The 18,055-nt window shown below is 37.3% G+C and overlaps 2 protein-coding genes across 2 annotated transcripts; one reads left to right on the plus strand and one right to left on the minus strand.

Annotated features, from left to right (window-relative positions):
* The first annotated feature begins 2,439 nt into the window (after positions 1-2,439).
* Positions 2,440-3,172, plus strand: LOC135074295 (uncharacterized). Its single transcript, XM_063968574.1, has one exon. The coding sequence runs from the start codon at positions 2,440-2,442 to the stop codon at positions 3,115-3,117; it is 678 nt and encodes a 225-aa protein (XP_063824644.1). The 3' UTR covers positions 3,118-3,172.
* Positions 3,173-11,509: 8,337 nt separating this feature from the next.
* Positions 11,510-17,669, minus strand: LOC135074298 (uncharacterized). Its single transcript, XM_063968575.1, has 2 exons — positions 15,957-17,669; positions 11,510-11,587 (listed from the first exon to the last, which is right to left on the minus strand). Exons 1-2 carry the CDS (start codon positions 17,667-17,669, stop codon positions 11,510-11,512), a joined length of 1,791 nt encoding a protein of 596 aa, XP_063824645.1.
* Positions 17,670-18,055: the final 386 nt, after the last annotated feature.

Here is an 18,055-nt window from a genome sequence, read left to right on the forward strand (position 1 = left end):
GTAGTTTCAATACAAAAAAATAAATGTTACTCCATTCTGAATGTAAAAATAGCATTGTCACTAAATATTGTGAAGTGGTTTATGAGAAATGTTAAGCATCGAATTGAGAGAGCACCGAATTGAGAAAATGAATCACGGAATTGAGAAATGAATCTCCAAATATAAAAATCGCTCCGCAAACTTAGAATTGATGACATTATGAAGAAATACCTAATGTATTTCAATAATTAATATAATAAATACTTAAAACGTTTTGATATCTGATTGCTGGTCTATTAGTTAGATGGTTCATTTTAGGTTTATGTGTCTGAAATACCAACGGAATAAAACAAAAATCCTAATCAATATGTTTAATTTTTTAATAAGGAACTATAATCAATTCTTAATTTTTATATATTATTTTAATTTTACTTAAATAAAACAAATGTAAATACATAACACAGGGTCTCTTTGTTTATTTATTCTTAACCTTAAACATGAAACAAATATTGCAAAACCCAAGAGATTGACCTGACACTATACCGAAGATATTATATCGGACGTCAGTTTGTACACGATTAAAATGGCACTCAAATAGCTGAAATACAATAAGGCACCAGGTGTTACGGCATTATAGCTGAGCTTCGCCGGTACTAAAGGCTCTACAGAAGCAGTTCAATTCCGTCATTCTCGAAGAAAAAACGCCTCCGGCATGGCACAGAAGTGTGGTGATAGCATTATAGACTCATCTCACTTATGAGGCGTGTTTACAAGCTGTTTTCGAGACTCGACGACTTCCAGTCTTCCGAACAAGCTTGTTTCCGAAAAGGCTTTGGTATTATGGTACACACACAGGTACGCTACGGCAGATTATATTACAGAAGACCAAGGAGTCGCGATATCGGGGATGATATCGGAGTCATGGCCTCCGTAGAGCCTTTCAACAAGTGGGTCTCAAAATGAACATGGACAAGACAAAAATCATGTCAAATGTCCGTGTTGCACCCACTCCTCTGAAGGTTGGAGACTACACTCGAAGTTGTTGACAATTGTGTATACCTGGGACAAGAGTCCAGATAGTTAGGTCCAACTTTGAGAAAGAGGTCTATCGCTGAATTCAATTCAGCTAAGCATCGATCGGGAAGCTTCGCTATTACGTCTAAAATACCGCAGCGTCTTAAGACAAAAGTCTTCTGTCAGTGTGTGTTGCCAGTGATGGTGTATGGATGTGAAACTTGGTCGCTTACTATGAGCCTAATAAGAATCAGAAATGTGAATATCGGCAAGAGAACCAAAGTGACCGGCATAGCCCGTAAAATTGCATAAATCAAGTAGCAGTGGGCGGGGCACATAGCTCGTACAGATAATGTCTGTTGGGACTGACGAGTGGAAACCACGGACCAGTGAGCAGGCCCCCACTAGGTAGACCGACGATCTGGTGAAGGTCGAGGGACGAACCGGGAAGAATATTTTAATAAGACAGCAATAGCAGTGTATTTTTTTTAATGAAACCTCAAAAAATTAGTTTTATTGTCTTCTGTCCAATGACTGGTACGGTCCAATGATTGGTAGTTCACCCTATTATTATGCTCTATTGATTTCATTATTATTTTAAGTTACACAAACAATTTATAGCACAATAAAAGTATCTATTTTCATTTAATATCAATTCGGTGTACGTGTTTTCTCAATTCGATGCCCCATATTCCGCGGAATTGAGATCCACGGAATTGAGGAAAAATCACATTTCATCAAATTACTCGAAAATATTATAAATTACAACGATTTCTACCAAACGTAATGACAGATATCAGTTAAATACTTAATTAATTCAGCAGTAATCTCATTAAATACTTCATGAACATTATTAATATCGCACACCGGTTTGAGAAATGACCAGTGACCAAAAATTCTGAGAGATTTCAAACCTCTGGAAAATGCTCCTCAAAGCGACTGAGCCCTCTTTTATACTGCTCGACCACTCAAGTGCAACTCCTAGTTTATGGGAATCAGGCGTGGGTGTTCGTATTGTGCGTTGTTAGTGATATAGGAGCACAAAAGTAAAAATCACGGAATTGAGGCACACACGTCGGACAAAATTTAAATGTGTTACTGTATTAAAACCCAAGGACTTACAATAAAGAAACTCATTTATATAGCTTTATTAACTATCCCTTGTTCTGTGAATGTGGGTTTCATAATGGGGAAGTTATTATTTCAAAAGTTATGAAGCAAAAACGAGTAAATTCTGGAAACCGGACACTCCATTTTAGGCCAAATTTCGCCCGTTTTTGAACTTTCGGATTTTTTCAAGGCGAGATGTAAAACCTGGCGGTCTTCTAAATATGCTCTCCATCAAGTCAAGAGTCCTATAAATACGTGTGATTTTTTTCAAGTCCGTACTTCAATTTTAAAGGTACTTTTTTCGCCCCAGTAGGTCGATCGGTCGTCCCCGTAGAAATGCCCATCAGCTACGCAGATGATATGGTGCTGCTGAGCGCTTCCGTTTGTGGACTGAGGAAGCTCATGGCTATATGTGAGACCTACGCTAAGTCCCATGGATTGGCGTACAACGTGCGAAAGAGCCAGATCATGGTCTTTGGGGAGGGAAGCAGGAGGCCAAACTTATTGCCGAGCGTCTTTCTCAATGGTTGTGAGATTCAGCGCGTAAACAAGTTTAAATATCTGGGCCATTTACTGACTCCTGACCTAAAGGATGGTGATGATGTTGAGAGGGAACGCAGGGCGCTGTCGGTAAGGGCGAACATGCTGGCTCGTAGGTTCTCACGTTGTTCAAAGGCAGTAAAGGTAACTCTTTTCAGAGCCTACAGCACTAGTTTCTACACGTGCAGTCTGTGGGCTGATTGTTCGCGTGTGTCGTATGGCGCTCTGCGCGTCCAATACAACAACGCGTTCAGGGTGCTGATGGGGTTGCCCAGATACTGCAGCGCATCGGGCATGTTTGCAGAGGCGCGAGTAGATTGTTTTTACGCGACCATGCGGAAGAGGTGCGCCTCCCTGGTGTGCAGGGTTCGGGGCAGCCCCAACAGCATCCTGTCTATGATAGCGAGTAGACTGGACTGCCGTTATATTAATTACTGCTGCACTACATCCGCAGGAGTTGTGCAAAAAAAATAATATTAATGAATAGTTTAGATGTTCCAATTATTACTAACATAGGTTAAGTCCTTTATAACTAACAAATAATGAGTCATGTTACTTGAATAAATAAATTATATTATTATTATTATTATAAAGAAGAATCTGATTAATTGGCTGATAGTTTGATCTTTGTTGCAAAACTAACAAACAGAACAAAATAAATGACAAAATTAGAACGGAATGTATGCGGTCTTATGCAGGAAGCGATTTACATTTAGTGAATCTCCCAGGGCGTTGATATTTGACACGTACAATACATTATAGTTGTCTTACAGCTTCTTCGGATTTCCAGAAAGTACACGTGTGAATTATATCCCCACTATAAATAACAAACCACATTGATATAGATAAAGTATAAATAAATATTATGTAGGTCACCACCATATCCTAGTGTAATGAAATGAATGTTTGTAATTTTTAGTAATTGCAAAGTCTATTGAATTCTTCTAGCAATGCCTTAAACATCGCCGTAGCGCCAATGCACTAGTGCAATTGATCAGAACAGCTGCAACCATTCATCAAGTGCTGAGAAGTGGAGGAAATAAGTTTTCGCAGGTACTTCATTCAAATGTCGACTTTCAGAATCTTTGTATTAAAGTCTATTGTTCTCTAGCGTTGCTTCCTGGACTTCACAGCTAGCTACGGGTTAATTCTCAAAGGGAAAATTCTTACTAGAGTGAGAGATAATTACGTATTATGTGAAGAGGATATTAAGCTACGATTTCGTTTATTACTATCTTAGAAACAAAATGATTCCTTTATGAAAAACTTATTGTAACCTAAATTGATATTGTGCTGTGAACTATCCTTAAATAAATAAACTTTTCCTTAGTAAAACATCAAATAACTTACCTACCTATCTGTTTCATGTTTCATAAGTCTTAATTTTTATGTGATATTTGATTTATTGTATTGTCTTCCTAATTAACTATTTGACGTTGAAAACTCAATTCTTGCTGTATATTTATTTTAATTATTAAATGGATCAATAATTAAAGTCAAAATATAAACCAAAATAGCCACAGCTGTTTAAAATTCAAGCAACTCGAATAGCAGTGTCCGAAACAATGTCCCGTATCTGCGGCCGAAACTAGCAAAAAGCCAAACGACAGAATACTCGAAACAATTCCACGTGCAAAGTCCATTAATTAAGCTCTTCGCAAAAACACGAGGCCATTTGCTCAGCAAATTATGTACATAAATTAGACATAATCGCGCGCCGGCTGCGCCCGCTTATAAATATTAAAGGAATACATTTGACTTTTTCAAGTTTAAGGTAAGATGATTTAGCGCAAAGGCGTGAGATGGATGGCGCCTAGGCAGGGAAATTAGCATACATTGGTGAGAATTAATCTTTCAATGCATATTTCGAGGTAAAACGTTTAGTATTTTACATTTCCCGAATAGTAAAGCTTTAGGAGTCTTAAATAGAGCTACGAATGAGACAAAAAGTTTTATGATAACAGTGTCTACTGTCTCACTTTTTATGGCCGATAAAAAGTAGTCCTATTTTTGGCGAAAATATTATTACGAGGGCGGAATTGTCTCAGCAATTTGACTTCTGTTATCATAAAGTATTGCAAATAGGTATTTACTGCCACATGGCAAGGAATAGTTTTTTTATGGAACAGTTGGCAAACGAGCAAACGGAACTGATGGAAAGTGATTACCACTGCCCATAGACACCCATATTAGCACTAAGTGCGTTGCCGGTCTTTAAGGTGTGAGTACGCTCTATTCTTGAAAGTTTGTAGGTTATATTGGTCCGGTAATACCGCAGGCGACAGTCCATTCCACAGTTTGGTTGTTAAGAAACTTCACGGTTCATATCCTAATACAATAAAGTACTGTTAGATTTGTCAATAAACAGCTGATTACAGTAATAACATTACAGTGGAAAAGATAAACCTAACTTTACACCACAAGATCGTGTATGGGTAAAGAAGTAACTCACTAACCAAAAATAGAGTATTAAAAAAAAGATTGGAGCCGTTATGTATACGGTTTACCTACCCGAATATAATTTAGATGTAAATAGACACGTAGACCAATTTTCTGGTTAGCTGGAAGAGAATGCCACATGGCATTAAGCTCGCCTGTTGTACCACTGTTTTTTATGTGTGCAATAAAGATTTTAAATAAATAAATTAATTAATTAAGATTATTCAAGGCGGACAAGATGTAGGTACCTGTTATAGAACACAAAGAACATACATAACAAGTACGGATATTGTCATGAATAGGTATTTACTTAATTTCATAAGAGCACAAAAGTCAAGTCCCTTATTTTAAACCGATTGACTACAAGAACCTTAAAGTTTTTTAAATTAATTGAGTCGTTCCACAGCCAGCAAAAATCATGCACAAAAGCACAGGTTTAATACTCTATTAACATATTGTTTGTGCGTGTTATCTGTTAATGAAATTTGTACACGCGCCGCCGTAACATTTATTTGGAAACACACTGAATTGAATACAATCAAACAAGATCGCTGGAACGTCGCGTTTTTTTTTTGTCTCCGATATGTAGTTTAAAAAATAAACATTTTGCTGTAAATGTCGCACATTTAGAAACAAGAAAATATTGCAAAATAATATGCGAGAACCATATGCTTGTCTGTAATTTTAATGATCCTAATGTAAAGCTAACGTCCTCTTTTTTAAAAAGAGGTGGTCATCGTGAAACATTACATCCATTTAAGGATCGCATTTCCATTCAGAATAGTGAGATTATTTCTAATAAGTACTTAGTCTTTTTTTTTTTGGCCGCTGTCAACCGGTATCATGTAAATCATTGGCACCTATCGTCGTCGTCGTCGAACAACGACGTATCTGCAAAATGTTGTCTTGCACAAACACGTCTCTGTACTGCGTTAGAATAATTCACATCCATCGATGTTTGATTCTGTAGCTTCGATATGTTTATGAACCTTGTAAAATAAAAATGTTTTTATATGTATAAAGGAGCTAATTTAGAGTACCTAGTTTAATGTCCAAAAACAGATATTGACGGATATGGATATGCGACGCTGTTCGACGACGACGCTATGTTCAGCAGTGAATTTCCTATGGCTGAAATGATAAATGATGACGTGATGATGAATCATTTCTTGGAAAAAAGTCAGTCGACAAACGGTTGGTAGGTAATAGTCGGTATTTTTTCAATTCAGGCAGTTTCTAACCGCCCCCAATATTTTCCCGTGTGCCCCCAAATTTTTCACTCGTTTGGCCGAACATGTTATCGGGTGGTTGGCGTCGATTGATAGACTATTTGCATATTGGCCCAGCGAGGATTTGGTTCAGCGAATATTAAATTCACGCCACTCCATATCCCTTCAAACGGGGAACGTGCAATTATAATTTCTGATTGGTGTTCCGATTCGCTGACGGGTCCCTAATTTCTGGAGTGGAAAACCTGGGGTTGAAGATAAAAGGTTTTTTTTAATTTATTAAGATTTATTGAGAAAGCGAAAAGTTAACAAGATTAAGATTTGACAGTTACTATAATATCAATGTGATAAATTGTTACCTACTTTATCATTTGATTTAAATTAAATTTAGCTATGTACATAGATAGATAGAAATAAACTATTAAAGATGAGACAACCGAAACGCCCGAGCATGAGTTTTTAAAATAAAATATTGAGAAATTCATTTTATTATTCTTAAAGAATAAGAATGGAAAGAGTGTTATTCTATGCAAAGGCATTTCGAATTCAACCTACTATAATGTGGAGACGTATTTTTGTTGCATTGTAAATCAGTGACAGTCAAGGTACAGCGGTAACAGTAAAAGCAAAATAGCATCTATCATCAATACATATTATTATTTAGAACAAGCGATAAATTTGTTATTAAACCAATTACTAATAGTCCCGTTAGCCCCTCGTACTAAGCTAAATATGCTTGTATCACGAGTGAGCTCACCACATCAGTCGAGCGGCGGCGGGGACCGAACCCGCGTTCCCGGATCACGAGTTGTTATAATTATTATCTTTATTTCATTCCAACATTCAACAAGACTACAGGAGAATAAAATAAACAAAGGTAGTCAAGTTAGATACAAAGCAAAATTCCCTCGAGTTCACTAATCTTACAATCTGTAAGCAGGTCCTATGCATCTACAATCGTCGCCGACAGTTCGATTGCTCAATAGTTCAATACATTGTGTCGATATAACTGCTGTGTCTGGTGCTTGGTGAAGGGTAACTTGAGATGCTGCGACCCGACGCGTCTTTGTTGCGACTCCCAAACTAATGCCGCTCGACACCGACCCCGCTGCCCACTTTAGTTTTGGGGACTTGGTGCAAGTCATAAGAGATACTATAGGTGAGAAAAGACGCATTTTAGGCCCTTTATGATTTTAACTGCCAAGACACTAAACACAATAGATTTTCATTGTACGAGGCCCACTGGTGAGCCTCGTGGTGTCTAACGTTTTTTAAAGTCATTGATTGCAATGGCGTCCAACGATTCAAGTCATTAACTTACAATAATGGTATACAGATTCCTGTGCTGAGATTTAGAAAAGAGAAAGTATGTAATTATTTATCTCTAGGAGTATTTTAGGTCAAGCTTAGATAAATAAAGGCTAGCCTAGTAAACGCGAAATAAGTGGCGCACTTCTAACTAGACAGTTTTTTCCTTAGATTCTGATAGTTGACTAAGTCAACACTATTGTTGTTCATAATATGAATTTATGCTACAATATTTGCCAGTATCCGTCAAAAACATATGAACCGCTATCGCTCATGAATTAAAAACCTCGTTGTGCAACCGTCCTTTGGCAGCCTGCATCGAACCAGCAGAAACCACTGCACTCTGTCATTTGTCTGGTTTCCTAAATTAATAGTATGGTCCGTAGAAACACAAACATACATATTTGAATAATCAGTCTCATAGTAAACATTTAAGAATGATAACCAGATTTTGTTTTGACTTGGGTCAATTACGATACAGACCTGACCTAGTGTGGAAGACAGTTAATTTTTAATCGAGTGTATTTAAATATTTTCATCCGAGACAAATGTTGGTTACTTACTAAACATTGAAGACAAATACAGTATCTTATTCTAATTAAAAGCTCTATTATATTCTGGAGTTATAACACATTGTCGTCTGCATGGTGACGAGTTTCGCTGACAATAGGTACATCTCAATAGTTTTAATGCATGCATGAGTATAACCCCGCCTGATATACATATTCCCTAACACAGTCACCGCCTGGCACAAGTTTCTGAATATTTTACACACAACTTGGTACCTAATTACTGCAATATAATCTCACAGGCCAAGTAAATCATGCCTGGCCAACGTATAAAGGAGAAAACTTTTCTTATTATACTTAACTCGATCCTTTTTCGCTGTATCCAGCTTAATCAAGTCTCATAGAGAAGGGATGTAATAAGGTTATGGCATTAGGTTGTGTAACTTGAAGTATTTCATATCTAGACGATGCGGCGGGGAACGAAAAGTATGTAGATAATACGCTTCGCGAATATCTTACCGTTTTATAAGTTGCTACAGGTAGTTTGTTCTTAAAAAGTCAGAAAAATATTTATTTTGTGTATTTTTTTAAAGTCTGACATAATTATACACTATTAGGCCGTGGCCTTTGTAAAATATGGTAATTGTAACAATTAGGTACTTTCAGTAACACAAGCTCAAAATTGTGCACAATTAAATTAATTTAATGAACAATGAGCCGTGATTATTAAATTAATAAGCAGCGATTATCCAGCTTATTAGCCAGCTGGGAGGCTTATTAGTGACATGATATCATTTGATGGCTAAATAAGCTTGTAAACCTAAAAGTAGAGAGGGTTCAACGTTCTCAATTAGATGGGTATAGTATGGCCAAGAAAGAGACATTTTCAAAGCTATCTTAAGTTTACTAGAAATCTGACTTATAAAATTGTAATAAGAGACATTTTTATAAATATTAAGAAAATAAATTATTAAAATACCTAACATCTTTTTGTTGGCTGGCAAAAAAATCAGAATACGTGCTTTTTGTCGCTTTATCGCTACTAAAAATATTATCAGTGACACCTCCGCGCGTCTCTACCAAACACTCGTATGATTAGGCTAATTTGCAAGAAAGTTCGTTATAATACCTCCGGAACCCTCGTATGTTTTACAGCGGGCCCCAGACTAATTCTAATTAGGACTCATCCGGGGATCCCAAAACTGTAATATACTGTAGGACGCCGGCGTTCCTCGGTATAAACTCTCTTAATTGGAAAGGTAAATAAAAAGTTAATTAAAGTGAACATTCACCCGTTAATTTGGGCCTTTTTCTCTGTATTTTAAGTGAGGCAAGAGTTGTATGACTTTATCTAAATTGGCTAGTTGCAAGATAGATCTTGCCTGACCCCGGTTAGGCTAAGCTGGATTAAGGCCAATTAAGATTCTGCTGCAAGCTAAGATGGAACTGTTTGGAGAAGCTGGCAGTGAATACAATTTAATTTGACATTGTAAGATAGCGCAGTGCAAAGTTGGCAAATAGAATATAATTACGTTAGATAAATTAAAGTTTAATCATATTTAGAGCTTTTTAAAATCTCTTTAATAAAATCTATGAGTAGTTTTAGCTGCTGGATAGTTTATGAAGATCTGCAAATTATTATAGTTGAACAAGAAAGTGGAAATGTTGTTACTTAGGTAAACTTAGCATGAAACCGACACAACATCCTTTTAGATAGCGAGAAAACCTTGTATGTTAGATAATTACTCGAATTCAGGCGAAGCAAGCGCACAAAGTTCGTATGTCGTGGGCGGATCCATCGGTTATCGACATTAGTTCAAAAGATAAACCTAAGTAATGTAAAATTGAAAGGTTTTTGCCCTCCAAATACTTTGATGATAAAAGTTACGAATTTCAATACATTCAAATCATTTGTTCAAATTAAGATTAAATAAATTATAAGATTATTATTGTATATGGATCTTAATGCTTCTTTCTTTAATCTTGTAGTAAGTAAACATTTAAATATTTAGTATTATACTTTTAATCTCTGTGTAAGAAAATCCAAGGCTGGGTTGCACCACCTTACTTTAACTTTAATAAACGTCAAAAGTCTATTAAACTCTATACAAAAACACAGGTTATGGTTTTAGTTACGGTTAAGATAAAGTTGCATCCCGTGCAACCCAGCCTTAGTATTAAACTTTTATTCTGGTTGTGACTTAACTCACACTTACAGACCTCTTCACCTTTACTTAGTCTTGCAGCAACCATAACTCTCTCTTATCACTCCGGGTAATTTAAAGCTACTTTATGAAGGAAATTTCCCAACAATGACAAATTCTACCCCAAGTTAAACTAATTTTCACACTGTAAATTATCCCCGTCGTATAGCTTATCCAATTAAGTGTAAGTATATTAGTATACCGTCTATAGTGCTCTGTTTCGTAGCTAATAAGTTTACGTCTGAATGTGATTGTATTAGACTACGTGCATTTGCGCCACAATCGTTTTGATGGAAGGGCTTAATATTAATACCCTTTGGGATGAAACATGGCATGTTCATATAAAACTCGTGTACACAGTCTTATAATTACATTTTGACAGTATGATCGTTTGTAGTGTCTATGCAGTGTGAGCAGAGAGCTGTCAAATTAAACAGAAACTCGAGACACGTTCACACCACAAGGCATTCATTTCACACCTTCTATGTAAGAGGTATTTCTGAAATAGTACCTACCGGTAATATTGTAAAATTTTATGAAAATCCATCCACAATTTTTTGTCATAAGCATCAATCGATCAAGATCCACAAGGTGGACGACCTCCTAAGGGTAGCAGGAAGGCGATGAATGCAGGCCGCTACTAATCGGGCGATGTGATAATCATTGGGGGAGGCCTATGTTCAATAGTGGACGCCCTGTGCCTGTAATGTTGATGATGATGATGATCCATTAATCGTTGTAAGCTTTTCTCTTAAAATATTAGTGAATTTTAATGTATTGTACTTTATAAACTAGACTTGCGGCCGTCCGCGACTTCGTACGCGTGGATCCCGTTTTACCCCCTCAGGGGTGGAGTTTCGTAAAATCCTTTCTTAACGGATGCCTACGTCATAACATCTACCTGTATGCCTTTCAGCCCGATCCGTCCAGTGGTTTGGGCTGTGCGTTGATAGATCACTATGTCAGTCAGTCAGTCAGTCACCTTTGAGTTTTATACATATATGTATATTTAGATTAGTCAAAAGTTTAGCACTGCGATTCACAGCTCTTATCCAACCACGTAATCTTGCAGGTAGGTATAATTCTGAAACTATGTCAACGTGTACGAGTACCTATTATCAAATCCCCATCTGCCTAAGAAACAACCGGCGAACACAATCACCTCGCGTCTTGCTCGTTAGCGCGGCGATGAGGAATCTCGTGGCAACGCGTACATAAATTGATTTAGGCAGATGGTTGAAATCGGATTAAGTTTCTGTGGAGATACACGTGTAATGAGGTGGTAAATGATTATGAAAAAGGCAATTTCTGGGAACCACTCTAATTATGTCAACACCGTGTGAAGCGCATACGTCAAAGAGCGATTGTTTTCAGGATAATTTAATTTTGGCTCGTAATATGTAATTACGGAACATTAAAGAAGTGTTGTTATGATCAGCCTTTGGGTGGTTTTAATATCACGAATATCAAAACAGGCGGACAGGTGTGTGGTATCTCTTGCATATCACCAACCAACATGCACGGTTGGGTTGTTGAAATTATGTAGGTAGGTGCAAAATATTGCTTTGTATAAGTTATTTTACATGCATATTTAGTTAAAAATGATGTAAAAGACGAACTCCACCTTAACACTAGTTGATAAGTAAACTGAGACCAGCGCTGTTGGATTCATAATAATAATGTACATTATTTTATACTATCTTCTTTATTATAAATTCTGATTGTGAATCAGTTTGTGGTCCTATGGGAATAAATGAAAAAAAAAAAAAAAAACTTTTACATTGATTTAAATAGATCGATATTTTTTCGATTATTTAATTATTTAATTTTGGTTTATTTATTTTAGGCACAGCGACAGAGAAAAAACAATAACAGTACAATTTAATCTAGAATCAGAACTTTGAAAACGTAAAAAACGTATAACTAGTCTTTTTCTCTCTCATAGAATGGCCCAATCGGTACCGGTATTTATTTTAAGACCATATAAATAAACACTTCGCTTTGAAACAAGAAATTAAATCAAAGGAATCCAGAGTTGTTTATTGTATCAATAAATAATATTTTTCCGGTATCGCCGTTCAGAAAGCGCCTAAACGGCAAATGCAGCTTTATAAAAAGCCAATATTTATCATCCAGTCGTATCGGACTGTTATAGAAAACTTAGCTATTCGAAACGTTTCATACATAGTAAAATAAATGCTCAGTAAATTATCTTTGTACTAGCGCTCCAATTTTTCATGTGTGTAATAGTATCATTAGTGATAAACTATTCCACAAGCTTCTATTCATGGCCTTACCCGCATGAATTTTGGTCTGTTACGGATTTCAGGTAATGTTAAGAGTGGAACTTACTCTGATTCCTTATCAAAACTTAAAATAGTATTTTACATGCATTAGCAGGTAAGAATTAATTTTTGAATTCTATGTTAGTAACTTTAAAAACATCAACAAGTTGTAAGCATAATAATATGCTAGAAAATCGCACCTTTCCTTTTGGTTTCGCCGTACATTGGTAAAAAGACAGTCGCTCCGTATGGAATTCCGTATTGGATTACCCACGGCACTAATTTTCAGCAATGGCTGCACAGCTTTTTTTTTATCCTCAACGAGGAAGCTCTTGGCCTGTATCTCACCTGATGGTAATATTTATTTTTAATACTACTATTATTGACTGTGGCTTCAGCAGCACGTTTCATTCGATCGCGTTCAGCAGGCGCCGCACGGCTGACATGTTCCGGCTCTTAGTTGCATACTTCACGGCACGACTACGAATTTGAAGCTTACGACTAAAGGACAAAGCACACTCATCCACTCCGAAAGGGATCGTAACCGTATCAACTAGAGGCGGTCAGTAATATTTGTATGAAACTCTGTACTATAAAATTATCACTTCACGGGATTTATTGCAACAATATCTATTTTAACGGTAAATAATATTTACCCTCCCGACGCACAGTGGTCCCGATTTAATAAAACATGGACATTGATGCTAGAGGCACGAAATTTTTTTTGATGGTTACTGCTATGATAACTAATAAGGCAAAAAAATATTACAATCCTACGACGTCTATTTCGTAGTAAAAAAAAATAAATACATATTTTTTGTATGGAAGAAATTACGTTTCTGTCAATTTTTCGAAATTCTTTAACGATGTCAAGATGCCGATCACACATGTTATAAAACAAGTGATTCTGAGTATTTCATGCGAAGATACTTGTCACTTATCTCTGCGTACTTTTGAGTTATCGAGGGTTGAAAAATCGATTTTTTTATATTAAATATTTGCACGAAAAATTGCCAGAATTACAATATGGTGTATAAGGGACACATTTGATGACACATAACAACGACTCGCACTCGCGCGCGCTCGTATGCATCAACTTTTACTAAAATAAAAAAAAAATTAAGTGAAGTACTTAATACAACGTTGTATGTATAGGTCCGCTGGCCGTCAAAAAGTAGCTTATACGAGAGGTTGCCCAATTTACAATATGTCCATAATTGATAACTCACACAAATATCATCTCTCTCTGAAGGATAACAAGTTTTTTTTGTTTCCAGAAGCTCTTGATAGGATGGAAGCCCATAAATACTCTCTGAAGCGAGAATGAATCTCAAATTGCGATATTGCCATTTTGACAAATTACATGATGTAACTAGCGCTAACGTTTAACTTCAGGTAGACACAGTTTTAAGTTAAAAGATTGTCTACTATTTCACACTGTTCTTCGTTTTGGAACAGTTCTTTGATTATAGGTAGTCGCTAATTTCGTTTTGTTAGACTCTTTCAGTTTAGCACATAAAGCGTAAACTAATTCCTCCTCAGAATGATCTAAAAGTGTTAGAGAGCGCCTCTTTTTCTGCAGAAGAAGAATTTTGCATAAATCTTCAAAAGGTTTTTTATTTATACTAAAAGTCGATGGTTGCACATCTACTTCCGCAGTCTCATCAACTGGAGCGTCTTCCTCAGTATTAACGTTGTCTATCGTTGTGTTAACTCGGTAAAAAACATTGTTTAAATCTATATTTTTACAATTCGGCCAGACAATTTGAGAGTCTAGCCAATGCGAATCCTGGTGCAAAAATGTCTTTTGGGCTCTGCTGGAAGCAGACCATATCTTCTTTGATATATTTCTTGTAAAATTACGACTTAATGATTTGATAATTACTCAAATCTTCGGAAGAAAATTCAATGCCAATACGTTCGTCATTTTAGTCTGAAATGGTCTGGCCGAAATGTAAAAATATAGATTTAAAAAATGTTTTTTACCGAGTTAACACAACGCATAGACAACGTTAACACCGAGGAAGACGCTCCAGTTGATGAGACTGCGGAAGTAGATGTGCAACCATCGACTTCTGGTATAAATAAAAAACCTTTTGAAGATTTATGCAAAATTCTTCTTCTGCAGAAGAAGAGGCGCTCTCTAACACTTTTAGATCATTCTGAGGAGGAATTAGTTTACGCTTTATGTGCTAAACTGAAAGAGTCTAACAAAACGAAATTAGCGACTACCTATAATCAAAGAACTGTTCCAAAACGAAAAACAGTGTGAAATAGTAGACAATCTTTTAACTTAAAACTGTGTCTACCTGAAGATAAACGTTAGCGCTAGTTACATCATGTAATTTGTCAAAATGGCAATATCGCAATTTGAGATTCATTCTCACTTCAAAGAGTATTTATGAGCTTCCATCCTATCAAAAGCTTCTGGAAACAAAAAAAACTTGTTATCCTTCAGAGAGAGATGATATTTGTGTGAGTTATCAAATGGACAATGGACATATTGTAAATTGGGCAACCTCTCGTATAAGCTACTTTTTGACGGCCAGCGGACCTATACATACAACGTTGTATTAAGTATTTCCCTTATTTTTTTATTTTATTTTATTAAAAGCTGATGCATACGAGCGCGCGCGAGTGCGAGTCGTTGTTATGTGTCATCAAAGGTGTCCCTTATACACCATATTGTAATTCTGGCAATTTTTCGTGAAAATATTTAATATAAAAAAATCGATTTTTCAACCCTCGATAACTCAAAAGTACGCAGAGATAAGTGACAAGTATCTTCGCATGAAATACTCAGAATCACTTGTTTTATAACATGTGTGATCGGCATCTTGACATCGTTTAAGAATTTCGAAAAAATTACAGAAACGTAATTTCTTCCATACAAAAAATATCTATATATTTTTTTTTACTACGAAATAGACGTCGTAGGATTGTAATATTTTTTTGCCTTATTAGTTATCATAGCAGTAACCATCAAAAAAAATTTCGTGCTTCTAGCATCAATGTCCATGTTTTATTAAATCGGGACCACCGTGCGACGTTTCGGCTCGGTTGCACGAGTCATGGTCGCGGGCAGACTGAAGAGATGCGGCGTCGTCTGCTCCGGCGCGATGAGTTTTCTTCACCCACCCGCATTTGCACAATATTTTCGTCAGTGGTACAGTCAGTCCGACAAACTACACTAACAGTGTCCGGGTTTCTCTGAGACGGCCTAGAACGCGATTTGTACTTCGTTATCACCGGATTCCACGCTGATGATAGGTTAAATCCATCTTCTCGATTGAAATTCTTATGCTTTTTAATTTCAATGGCTTCACGTATCAACCTAACATGGTAATGCCTATCAGTTGAGAGGATTTTCGGGTCATGAAGTTCCATCCAGTGATTAACGTCCGAAGTTAACAGATGTTCAGCTATCGCAGATTTGCACGTCTGTCGGTTCTTTACAGCCGCTATGTGTTCTTTGACTCTTTCAGCTATAGACCGCTTAGTTTGTCCTATATAAGAACTACCACAGCTGCAATCGATCTTATAGACACCCGGCGTCTGAAGAGGTATATTATCCTTTGGCGAGCGAATTTCCTTCGTTACTTTTGACAACGGGCTATATACAGTCTTAATGGAGTATTTGTTGAGTACTGTTCCAATTTTATCCGTTACCCCTTTCACGTACGGAAGGAAAGCTGGTTCCCTGCTCACCATTGGTTGCTTATCCCTCTTGAGTCTCTTCTCCATTTGTCTTGTGGTAGCACTGTAGCCATTCCTTCTTAGTACCTCCTTCACATGTTTTAGTTCCCCTTCCACATGTTCAGGGTCGCATAGGTTATATGCCCTATTAACCAATGAGGAAATAACTGCTTGAAGATGACGGGGATGGTGATGAGAAGAGGCGTGCAGATATCTGTCTGTGTGAGTCGGTTTCCGGTAAACAGAGTGGGCCAAAGCCCCATCCGGTCTCACTGTCACAAGAACATCAAGGAAAGCCATGGATCTGTTCCTCTCCATTTCATACGTGAACTTAACCTTTGGATGAACAGAATTTAAGTGCTGTAGATATTGTTCCACTTCTGTTTGGTTTCCGTTTATGATGCAAAATATATCATCAACATATCTCTTCCAGAACTTAACAATACCGGGGCCGCTCGCTAACGCTTTTTGTTCGAAATGTTCCATCCAAATGTTGGCAATCACTGGTGCTACAGGACTTCCCATAGCAACGCCATCAATCTGGAGGTAATATTGGCCTCGATACAAGAGATAGTTTCCGTCCAAACAGTTTTGCAAAAGGACAATATATTCATCGGGCAGCTCATTGTCAAACAATCTGTCCTTGATGACTTCCAGGCAATCCTTCAGTGGCACATTGGTAAACAGTGACTCGACATCGAAACTTACCATTATGTCACCCGGCTCCACTGAGATATTCTTGATAAGCTCAATAAAATGCGTCGAGTCTTTTACGTAGGACGATGTCTTCCCAACTAATGGCTGCAACACTCCAGCAACATGTTTTGCCAACTTATATGTAGGTGAATCTATCTGACTCACGATCGGCCTAAGTGGAACGTTGCTCTTGTGTATTTTAGGCAGACCATATAGTTTTGGTGGCTGTACGTTTTTTGCTTTATGCAAGTATGTATACACGTCTTCTGCAAATAGCTCTCGGTGCTCCTGGATGAGGGCGCGAATGCGTCGTGTCACTCTGGCAGTAGGGTTGTATGACACTGGTTTGTATACTGTCGTGTCAGCTAGCATATTTCCAATTTTACTGGCATAGTCCTCAGTATTCATAATTACAGTGGCGTTGCCTTTGTCAGCTTTCAGAACGAGTATATCCTGGTTCTGTCGCAGGTCTTTAAGTGCTTGGCGCTCTTCTGCAGTTACGTTACTTTTCGGGAGCCTAGACTTTCGCAAAATCACTGCTATATCCTGCCTTAAAATGTCAGCATCCGTTGGCGGAACTTTATTGCGGATAATAGTCTCCTCTACGCCACAGATTATGCTCTCATACGGTATTCTCTTAGGAGTTAAAGCAAAATTCATCCCCTTCGCCAACACGCTTCGTGCAGCACTGTCCAATGAAGTATTCGACAAATTGATAACTGTGTGAGTATTTAATGTGTCCGACTGTACCTGAGTGTTCGCACAAATCTCATTCCGCGAACAATTATCACGAAGTTGGCGGGTACACAGCTTTTCGAATTTTCGATTATGACCGTTCTCACACAGAATATAAGTGCGGGATGCTTGTAGGTACGTTACCCGATCACATCTGTCAAAATCCTCACGAGACCACACTACACTGCATTCCAGATGTAAAACATAAAGCTCACTCTGTACCTTGTCTAACTGGCTATACGTATTTTTAATAAGCTGTTTTAGCAAACGAACACTCGCGTTCCTTAGAATTCTATCCGAAAATGCAATCC

The sequence above is a fragment of the Ostrinia nubilalis genome, chromosome 8 (assembly GCF_963855985.1).
Source record: "Ostrinia nubilalis chromosome 8, ilOstNubi1.1, whole genome shotgun sequence".
Lineage (NCBI taxonomy): Eukaryota > Metazoa > Arthropoda > Insecta > Lepidoptera > Crambidae > Ostrinia > Ostrinia nubilalis.

Excerpts from the sequence above, each read along its gene's own strand:
- LOC135074295 (XM_063968574.1), top strand. The coding sequence starts at position 2,440 with ATGCCCATCAGCTACGCAGATGATATGGTGCTGCTGAGCGCTTCCGTT.
- LOC135074298 (XM_063968575.1), bottom strand. The coding sequence starts at position 17,669 with ATGAATTTTGCTTTAACTCCTAAGAGAATACCGTATGAGAGCATAATC. Across the intron at positions 11,588-15,956 it reads CAACTGATAGGCATTACCAT|AAACTTAATCCGATTTCAAC; the intron begins GTTAGGTTGATA and ends GTATCTCCACAG.